The 11701-nt window shown below is 25.8% G+C and overlaps 1 protein-coding gene across 1 annotated transcript; it reads left to right on the top strand.

The window, feature by feature from the left end:
• OCT59_028441 (uncharacterized protein) lies at positions 1-3456 on the top strand (the record flags this gene model as incomplete). The annotated part of the gene is made up of 7 exons (XM_066147287.1): positions 1-306; positions 523-595; positions 659-840; positions 962-1295; positions 1373-2228; positions 2349-2491; positions 2651-3456. 7 exons carry the CDS (start codon positions 1-3, stop codon positions 3454-3456), a joined length of 2700 nt encoding a protein of 899 aa, XP_065994010.1.
• Positions 3457-11701: the final 8245 nt, after the last annotated feature.

Genomic DNA, 11701 nt, shown 5'->3' with positions numbered 1-11701 from the left:
ATGTCAAATAACTCAGAAATAAATTTGTCAACCGATGCGAAAATAAAATATTCAAATGGAATAGGAAAAAAAGACTCAAAGTTATATGAAATGATAAAAAAGGAAACAAATGATACATTCATTAGTTGGTTAAAAAGTAATGAAGATATCAAATATTTTGAATATTCGAACTTTAGGAATCTAAAGCCAGTAGGCAAAGGTTCTTATGGAAGCGTACTACGTGCCAATATGAAGAATGCTGCCGGCTTTTATGCTTTGAAATCATTTAATAACGACGAGACGACTCTTCAACAAATTATCAATGAGGTGGGTTTTTTTAATTGTGTCAAACTGTATTGTGGAAAGGTCACATATAATATAGTCACGTGACATATTGATACTCATTTTACGTGTATTTTATAGTAACTGTTAGCTTTTTTTATATAAAATCTTAATAAAGAATTATATGTGCTGCAGCAAAAAAAAAAATAAATAAATAAAAAATAAATGTTTTCTAATGTTTTTTTTATCATTCCCTATTAGCTAGATTTATATCGGACGATTGGTCGTCATGAGAATATTTTACAATTGTTTGGAGTAACAAAAATAGAAACTGGTATGGTTTAAAATAATCATTTATTACTTTAACTTTTATTTAACATTTACTTTATTTTTATAGACGTAGTTTATCAAATGAGTGAATACTGTTTAGTTCTGGAATATGCTCACAGTGGTACATTAAGTACTTATTTAAAAAAGCATTTTATTGAACTTACATGGAATAATAAACTAGGCTTAGCTTTACAGTTGACAAGCGCCGTATCGTATTTACATGATAAGAATATTATTCATTGTGATCTGGTAATAATTTGTTACTTTTTAAGTGATATTGAAAATTCATTTTTATATTAATCAATTTTTTTAATTTTTTTTTTAAAAAAAAATAACAAAAACAACAACTAAATAAATAAATAAATGGTAGCATGCTAATAATATACTTATAAGTAAGAACGGTATTAAACTGGCAGATTTTGGATTATCAAAGAAAATTGCTGAACGATCAAGTAATGCATCGAAAATTCTTGGCGTGATACCTTATGTCGATCCAAAATCTTTTAATAATGATAACTATTTGTTAAGCAAGAAATCTGACGTATATAGTGTTGGAGTGCTTTTATGGCAAATATCAAGTGGACGCGAGCCATTCAAAGATAAGGGTTTTGATTATGATTTAAGGTTAGTCATGTCTATAAATGATGGACTAAGAGAAAAAATTATTGAAGGAACTCCCGTTGAATATTCTAAGTTATATACGGGTAAATACATTATTCTTTACATATAATTAAAGATCGCATCACATATATTAATTTTATTTTATATATTATTCAATTAGAATGTTGGAAAAATGAACCAGATGAACGCCCAGACATGCAACAAGTCGTTTCAATTCTTAAAACAATGTTTGAAAATGAAGAAAATTGTTCATTAGAGAATTTAATTAATGATAGTTTAATATCATTAAATACATCAACAAATGATGAAAATGAATCTTTTATAATAGAGTTTGAAAATGATTTGATAGTTAATGGTCAAACTGTTGACGAATTAATTGAATATATTATCAATAAACATGATTTAGGCTTTGCATTTGATCAAATACAACAAATGTTACAATTGAATAAAACTACAGAAAATCTTATCAATTGGTTATTAAATAATCAATATAAAGCACAATATAAATGGTTTTTGGGATTGTTTTATTATTACGATATTGATACAGAAGATACGGAAGAAAATAGTAGTAAAGCATTGAAATTGTTTTCAAGAGCGTCAGAGGATAACTTTTCATTAGCTCAAATATATCTTGGTAAATGTTACAATGATGGAGAAGAAACAGAACAGAGTAAATATTTAGCATTCACATGGTATCAAAAATCTGTAGAAAATGGAAGTATTTTGGGACAATTTTATTTAGGATATTGTTATGAATTTGGTATTGGAACAAAAAAGAATGAGAATAAATCAGTTTATTGGTATCAAAAAGCAGCTAATAATGGAAATATAACTGCAAAACTTTATCTTGCAAATTGTTATAGGTTTGGAAAAGGAGTTAAAAAAGATGAAGTTAAAGCTTTCAACTATTATAAGTCCTTAGCTAGACAAAAAATTGCCGATGCTCAACAACAACTTGGAAATTATTTGTATAATGGAATTGGAACTGAAATAGATGAAGTGAAGGCATTATACTGGTATAAAAAGGCAATAACTAATGGAAATGTAATTGCAAAAGAAATAATTAAAAAATATTATAATATAAAAATTAAAAAAAATAACCTTTCATTAAATTACATAATTTTATTTTTTAAAAGTTTACACCAACTTGGATTGTATTTTATTGGAAAAATATTATTAATGGATACAAATTTTAGGAAATCATTTAATTATTTTCAAAAAGCTGCGGAAAAAGAAAATAAATTTGCACAATATATTTTGGGTGATTTTTACAAAAATGGTAATTATGTAAAAAAAAATATAAGAAAAGCTTTTGAATTATATCAAAAATCAGCTAAACAAGGATATAAATATGCGCAATTTCAACTGGGATATTATTATGATTATGGAATTGGAATTGACATAAATAGAGTAAAGGCATTTGAATTGTACAAATTAGCAGCAGAAAAAGGCCATAATATTGCACAAAATAATCTTGGCATGTTATATTTAAGAGGTGAAGGAACTGAAAAAGATTTGAATACAGCCATTTATTGGTTTCAAAAAGCAGCAAAAAATGATGAAAGTTATGCACAGAATAACTTGGGATTATGTTATGAATTAGGATTAGGTATTAATAAAGATGAAATTAAAGCTTTTGAATATTATAAAAAATCAGCTGAAAATGGAAACATAAACGCAAAATTTCAACTTGGTTATTGTTATGTAAGTGGGGTTGGAACTGAAGTTAATAAAATAAGGGGATTTGAATTGTATGATGAAGCAGCTGGAAATAATAATAATAATATTCAAGTTATAAATAATGAAAAAATTGATACTTATTTAGATAAAATTAATCATTGGTATAAAAAAGCAGCAGAAAATGACAGTAGCGCATTATATGATCTAGGTATGTGCTATGAATTTGGAAAAGGTGTATATCAAAATGAAATTAGGGCATTTGAATTTTATAAAAAATCGGCTCATCAAGGATTTAATGATGCTCAATGTAAACTTGGATATTGTTATGATCATGGAATTGGAGTTGATATTAATAAAGAAAAGGCATTTGAATTTTACAAATTAGCAGCAGAAAAAAATAATTGTGAAGCACAAGGGAGTCTTGCACTTTTATATGAACAAGGCGAAGGAACCAAAAAAAGTATAGAAGCAGCAATTTATTGGTATAAAGAAGCAGCAAATAATGGTTGTCCAGAGGCTAAAGAAAGGTTGGGTATTCTTTTGAAACAGGGAATCTCTCAATAGAGTTATATCAATGGAACACTATATATAATATATTAATTTTAAGCCAATTGTAATGAAATAGTTTAGTTATAGTTTTTCGAATTATAATATAGTAAAATATAGAAAACTGAGACGAATTCGGTCGCGATTCTATAATTTATATCTTAACGAAAAAATCAATTGAGCAACGTAATCAATTGAGCAACGTAAAACGACTTATTTTTATATATTACTTATTTATTACCGGATTGCGTGAAATTGGGGCTGGAGTGACAAAACGTACTAAATGTTCTGGGAACTTAGAATTTAACGACGTAAATCCGGTTGCTAACACAGCCATAGAAAATTCTTATCTATGTATATTTTTGTATTTTTATTTTATATATTATATTATTATGTGTAAATAAATATTTTTGAGGTTTTGTGTTAAAAATAAACGCCGTAGCACAAATTTAATTTGTCAAGATCAAGGTTATGTGCTGTCATGTGATTTAAATCGAAAAATGAAAGAGTGAGCCAAATAGTACTCCGCACTCGTAGCTTAATATGAATTGTGCTCTTTACCACGTTTAAAGTTGATGATTAAAAAATTCTCTCTTTAAATTATAGACTAATAAAAAATAATATAATTTTTCAAGTTGCGACTACAGCCGTAGCAATGATCAAGATATTGCTCGTATCACTTATTATCTGTTTAGTAAAATGTTAACAAAAAATAAATAACTGGCATTAAGCGATCGACCAGAGGGAGGAGTGAAAATGCCAAGTCGATAACCTTATTGGCATTCTTCACGTGGCAACGACCTGAGTTTTCAAACTTGAGAGCCTTTAGAGCCTTGAATTGCTAGTCGAATTCACAAGTAATAGTCGGTGGTCAACAGCAGCAAACAATTCTTCATGTAAGAATTTTTTCAGAAATTCATAGCGCAGCAACTGATTCATAAAATGTTATATAAATGGTCCATTCGATTTGAGATGATTTCAGCCAGAGTTAAATATAGTGCCAGTCAAGAAACGAGTCAAATTTTGGATTAGATCGTACCCTCCATAGACGACTCTGTCGACTCTGCTCCATTTCTGCGAGCCGGAGCGAGCCGGGCCGATAAATTCGGTTTCGATATTATAAATATAATAATTTATTAATCAAATTACTGTATTAAAATAAATATATAAGATATATATATATAGAATATATAGAACCAAATTTTATTAATAATAAACCAATTTTTTTTTTATTAATTGGCAATCCGGATAAGATCGGTACTATTTTTATAATTGATTTTGGGGATAAGGTACTTAATAAAATTACTAATAGTCTGAATCTACTGTGCATAGAAATAATTATAAATTCGAAGAATTGATTTTTTGAGCTTATAGGAAAGTACCTTTCATATTTTAAGAAAATCTTTGAAAATTTGTCAAAAAATACTTAATTGGTATATGTACATATACAGTAAAATAAATCAATAATTATATTTTAATATTTATAACTTACCTATATACGCAGCTCAGATTTCAAATTGATAAAAAATCTTAATAAATTTGCCCCAAAATTTAATACGTTTATATAGCGATAGTGCCGGATTGCCAATTAATACTTTAAAATTGTTCGTCGTTATTGTCGTTATTATTATTATTGCGTTATTTATCGTCTAAACAAATTGTGCAATATAATTTAATTTATTTTATTTATTAGTACTTACTATATATGGGGACGCCCGTAGCAAAAAGGGGGGATAGGCCAAAAAATTCAAATTTGAGATTTTATTATAATTATATGTCTATTAGTCTAATTATTAAGAAAATATGGTTTTTTATTAATAATATATTAGTAAAAAAGTTTAATTTTGAAATTTTCTTATTATTTGCATTTTACTTTTATAGAATTAACAAGCAACATAAACTTATTAAAAGAAAATCAATACTCTTAGTAAATTGCCTGTAAAATTTAGTATTAGATAAAAAAAAAAGGTCCGAAAGTCAATTTATTTCACAATTAAGTGATGATCTGCCAAATTTATCACGTGATTTAAATTGCGATTTTTTTAAAATTACGGAATTATCCCATTCCCCCCTTTTGCTACGGGCGTCCCCATATGCTATATATAAGCAGAATGAAATAAGTGACTGAATTAAGTGCAAGCGTCGGTGTCACATAACTGAAGAAAAATCCACAAGAATTTTTCGAATTTGTCGGTATTTGAAACTGTAAGTTCACGTGACATCATTAATAATTACTATTTGAATCGGCAAAAAATAAAATTGTTGATCCTATCAACCTATCAACCTTTTAATAATCAAAAACGGTTAACCATCAGATTCTCTGATGAATTAGCTAAACAAGGACGAGAATTCGCCCCGATAACAATCAATCTTACAGCTAATTGCAAAAAGAATGGACCACCCAATTTATTTTCGTTCCGAAGCTGAAGATTACGGCTGATCGGCATAATTCGGGCCAAATTATAATTCTGGAAATAATGTTATAAAAAGGAAATTTTACAATCAATTTTGTGTAACGCTATCGCAAAAAGGAAATGATCGACATTCAGGTGTTTGGCCGGAATTACTGGATCTGTTGCCAGGTTACACATGATCTGCGCACATGATCCGGACGATTATTTTTGGTAATTATAAATCTGATCGATTCTTTTACGCCACACACCACCTTTCTTTCTTTTACGAAATATTTTTCTAAAAAATTGTTAACATGTCATATCAACAACAAAATAAGGTTTGTAAATGTGTCATTATACTAGAGAAGGTTGGGAATTTTTTAATGAAAAAGGAATTATTTTGAAAAATGTTGCAAACGCTAAAATAATTTTACAAGATCACATTCAATAAAAAAAAACAATCTGACGTGACAATTAGTTATGCAGGATATAACAGAAATCATATATATTTCCTTAACCTCTTATAAATAATACTAATAAACTTTATGAAGGAAAAATACTGAACTAAAGAATGAGTTTTGTTTTGAGTTATTATCAACAGTGAAGATATTGAAAATATTTTGTGAAATTGAACGTTATATAGTATCTCTTATATCAGAAGGTGATGGTTATATATGGGTTTACATATTAAATCAGAAAAAGGACACTCTTCTTTTGACATAGCATGTTTAATAATATTTTGTATTTGTAATGCATAGGAACAAACTATTTAGCGTTAATTATATTTACAAATAAAATACATGATCTATTATAGTGAAAGTAAGTAAAATGTAGTATCTTAATAGTTCATTATAATAAATAATAAAATTAAAAGTACATAAAATAACTTTATCACATTTTTTGCCAACAAAAAAATACATCATGATAAAATAAAATTACCAAAAATAATTTAACAAAAAATTTTTTTTAGTTAATAGACAAAAATTTTCAGATTTAATTATACTATTTGTTTTATATATTTTTTATTCTAAGGTAGCGTAAATTTAGTTAATATAATTTTGTATAACTATACTTTCATAGCAACGGGGTGCTACAAATTTTGGAGTTCAAATTTTATTTTTTTTAATCAATAACCAATAATAATTGTCCGAATCATGTGCGCAGATCATGTGTAATCTGGCAACGGATCCGGCTACCATTTTTTACATGGTGATGCTAGGGTCGTTTTATTACTTATTCAATGTAAACCTTTTTTTAGTGATTAGAGTGATAAATACAAGATATAAGTATTTTTTTTTTTAATTATTAAAAATATATTTTCAAAAAAACTTTAATAAAAGGCCAAATTTCATGATCATGTCGATACTACTATATGTTATGTTGGCAAAATAGCTATTGACAAAAATAGTGATTCATTGAAATAATTTCAGGAAAAATGTAATGTCAGTGAAATGGCGAATTGACAAAGTGAAGTCAGTAAATTTTATATCGGTAAAACAAGTGTCGGTAAAAGCGCAAAATATAAAAGGGCAAAATCCAATTTAACTGAAAAAAGGGCCTGAAACATCATTCAATAATGTTAATGAAACTTTTCAGCAGACGATACTTCCGAAACTTGGCGAAATTACAGACCTGGTCATAAGTATCCCGAATCTCGATCCCTTTAAGAAAGTAATAACATAAGTTTTTTTTTATAATATATATTCAGGAGTTTGAATTTTAGCTGCAAAAAGTTAAAATTTAGACAAAAAGAAATTTTTTAAAGTAAAAAATGTAATTTTACTTATAAAATCAAATTTTTATGTTTTTCTCAAGAACTGCCTGACAACGGGACCCGTTCACATTACCGACAATCATACTACTGACAATCATTTTACCGACACTCATATTACCGACAATCATATTACCGACAGGTACACTTTACCGACACTCATTTTACCGACACCCAATTTTACCATCAACACTTACAGTATTTATTACTATTTCACTACCCACTTCAGTTATGAAAATTAAAATACATATTTAATATAAAAGAATTTACCATAATATGTAAAATAAAAAATTGATTAATATATAACAAAATGTAAAATACTATGATATTTATATATAATAAAATAATTTGAATTTAATGAATATTTAATTTATCAATTTTATTTTTTAAAAAATTTATTTCAGCTTCATAATATATTGTACTTAGAATTGTTCTTAATAATTTTCTTAATTTAGTTTATATAATTTGCTTTTTTTGTAACTTAAAAATAATTATTATTTTGTCGGTAAAATGATTGTCGGTAATGTGAACCAGACCCCCTGACAACAGCCTTTTAACATAAGAAAATCTCATTTTTCTCATAAATTTACATATAATAAAGTTGATATAACTGAATGTGTTACTTAAGTCAGTGTTATAGTTAATTTAATAAAATCCTAAACTCAAAATTTTTTGACATTTTTTAATGTTTAAAAATGAAAAAACAAATATAAATTTGCTGATCAGATTAGATTTGGTATGAAAATTTGTTGATCCTATTTTTGGTATTAGTGGCCAAAGTTATTTTGTCATTATCAAAATATGGGCATGATCTGCACAATTTTTTTTTCCGGAAGTATTATTAGTACTTAAAAAAATTAAAATAAATATTAATAGTACTAGACAGAACTCAAACCACAATTTTGTGATTTAGAACTTCCTGTTGTACTTTTATGTCATATTAAGTTTAACCATCAAATTGTAGGTTTTTCGGTAGAATTTAATTTTGTTGATCATTTATACAATAAATTTTAAAAAACAATCACTTCAATCGCAATTTAACTCCAAAAAAATTTCTTTTGTTTTTTAAGAATGTTGCGTTAACATGTAATAAGTGATTAATAAAAAAAAAACACTTTGTTTAATTATTTTAACAAAAAATGTTGCGAAAACATTTTTTATTAAGCAACTTAATAAAAAAATCAGTTTCGCAGCGTTTATTAATTGTTTTAATAGAAAACATTGCAATATCGTTTTTTATTAAACATTTTCGCAACGTTATTAAATTATTTTAATAAAACGTTGCGCAAACGTTTTTTATCAATAATCTATATATAATTAATAAAAAAATGTGGTTAACGTTTAGATTAACCTGTATAAATTAATTTTTCGGTGAAAATTTAACATTTGTTCAAAAATAAAATATTCATAATGAAAATAAATAAAAATAATAAAATAAAAATAAAATTCATCAAATAAAATAAATGTTTTTCACATATTTCAGTTAAAAATAACCGATTTTTATGAAATCCATCAAACAAAAATAAAATATTAAAAATAAAATACAATAATTTCCCTTCCGTTTTTCAAAAATAAGATTATTTCCTTAATAAAAATTCACCAAACCCATTTTCTAAACTCATTTCATCAATAAAATTTACGAAATTCATAAAATTCTCATCCCAAAAATAAAAATTTTAAATGAAGATAAAATAAAATTTGCGATAGATTACACACACCGTACGGGAACGTCAGTTCTATTGATAATTTCCGCAAACTTAAAATATTAAATAGAATGTGTAAAATATAGTAATTTGAGGTCTGAATCAAAGTGTTCAAACTTCATGTTGCTATATACATTGTTACGTCCTCATCTTTAGCTTATAATCATCATTTTTCTCACAGGATTATTTCATCATTAACTTGTGATCAACATGCGTAATTCCAACCCAAATTTATGATCTTCATTTAGTAACCAATTATCAATAAGATAAATTATTTCAATTCATTAAAAAGTAATAAAAGTTCCCCGCAGTCAATAAATATTATCGTTTCATTAATTAATAACATCCATTATTTCCTTAAGTAATAAAATTATAAAACTATTTCGGAAAATAGTAAAAGAACTATACACTAAACATTGTATATGAATCAGTTTAACCTCATGATCAATCATGCATTTCACTTTAAAACATTTCAAAATTCGTAGGTTATATACCCACAATAAATATATTGCTACGTTTTATATTTAGTAAATGCATTACATCTAATCCAATTCCGGTTAATGAAATTTTTTTTTTTTCCAAACTGAAAATTTTTTTGTCTTTTTTCATTCTTTTCCGGTTTTTTTTCCAAATCTGAAATTATTGTCTTTTAAGACTGATTTTTTTTATATTATTTTTTTCAGTCTCTTTTTAGACCGTATTATTGATTTTTTTTAAAATTTTTTTTCGGTCTTTTTAGATCGAATTATTGTCTTTTTTTGGAATACTTATTTTTTTTTTCAGATTCCTTTTTTTTCGAAAATTTCCCTTTTTTAAACCGATTTCTTTCTTTATCCTTTTTCTTATAACCCCAATTTTTTTTTCTTTTTCTTTTGAATTTTTTCTTTTTAGTTTCTTTTTCAATCCAATTTTCTCTTTGTCCCTCCCTCACAAATTTTTTTTTTCATTTTAATTTTTTTCTATTTTTTTTTCCCCTAGGTTTGGATTGGTGATCAGATCAATGTTGTGGCGCCATGGCAATTGCTGATTCTTATTATAATATTATTATATTTAAGTTATATCAAGCTCAATAATAGATTTATGGGAATTTTTTTTCATGATTATATTAATTTTTCTGGGAATTGTTTTTTTTTATATTAATTAGTGAAATGTTTTTTTTTCTATAACAATAGAGATTGCTATAATGAATTTCTTTGGGATATGGTAACAATATATATGGGGACGCCCGTAGCAAAAAGGGGGATAGGCCAAAAAATTCAAATTTGAGATTTTATTATAATTATATGTCTATTAGTCCAATTATTAAGAAAATATGATTTTTTATTAATAATATATTAGTAAAAAAGTTTAATTTTGAAATTTTCTTATTATTTGCATTTTACTTTTATAGAATTAACAAGCAACATAAACTTATTAAAAGAAAATCAATACTCTTAGTAAATTGCCTGTAAGATTTAGTTTTAGATAAAAAAAAAAAGGTCCGAAAGTCAATTTATTTCACAATTAAGTGATGATCTGCCAAATTTATCACGTGATTTAAATTGCGATTTTTTTAAAATTACGGAATTATCCCATTCCCCCCTTTTGCTCCATATGTATTTTTTTTTCAACAGAGAGTGTAATTTTTTTAATAGAATTTTTTAAGATAAAAATAGATTTTTTTTGTAACAATGTAACAATAATCTGCTTATACAATTTACAAAGTTGTTTTTGTAATGAATTTAAAAATTTCACATTACTGCAACATTTGTTTCGTCAGTGAGTTTCGTATGATAAATAAAATTGTATTTAATAATAATATTTCATATACTGTAAAATACTTGCACACAATTCATTGTTATTTATATAATCATATAAATTGTATAATTTGTAATTTATTACATTTTTTTACTGAACTCAGTGAACTGATAAAAATTTATTTTCAATAAAAAATAGACTCTTTTAAACATTCAAAATAAAAAAAATGCAAGTGTATTCTAATTTACAAAAATAAAGTTTTTCTGAATTTTAATTAACTTCAAATGATTGTAAATTGTCTTTAGTTTCTATTTTATGAGAAAAAAACCAATAATCAAATAATTGAAGTTTAGAGGCTGGATGCAGATCATAAATGTTTGCCTACAAGTTCCTGCTTGATAATCAGTATTGTGTAAACTCCCCTCTGAACAAGACCTCTTGTTTATTTAAAATTATATGTAAAAATCAAAACATTGCATTTTTCTCAACAACTTTCTAAGTAAAAACCTTTTGAACTTAGAAATCTTTTTTCTCATAAAATTACATGTACAAATGTTGTATAAATTATAAAAAAATTAAAAATTTCTTAGGCTGGTGACAATCAGAGAGGATATACATTCATAAACTTATTGGTTAACAGCGAAATATGAAGCTACATA

Source organism: Rhizophagus irregularis, chromosome 8, assembly GCF_026210795.1.
Source record: "Rhizophagus irregularis chromosome 8, complete sequence".
NCBI classification, from domain to species: domain Eukaryota; kingdom Fungi; phylum Glomeromycota; class Glomeromycetes; order Glomerales; family Glomeraceae; genus Rhizophagus; species Rhizophagus irregularis.
Note: the sequence above shows the minus strand (reverse complement) of the source record. Positions and strands in the feature narration are given on the sequence as shown.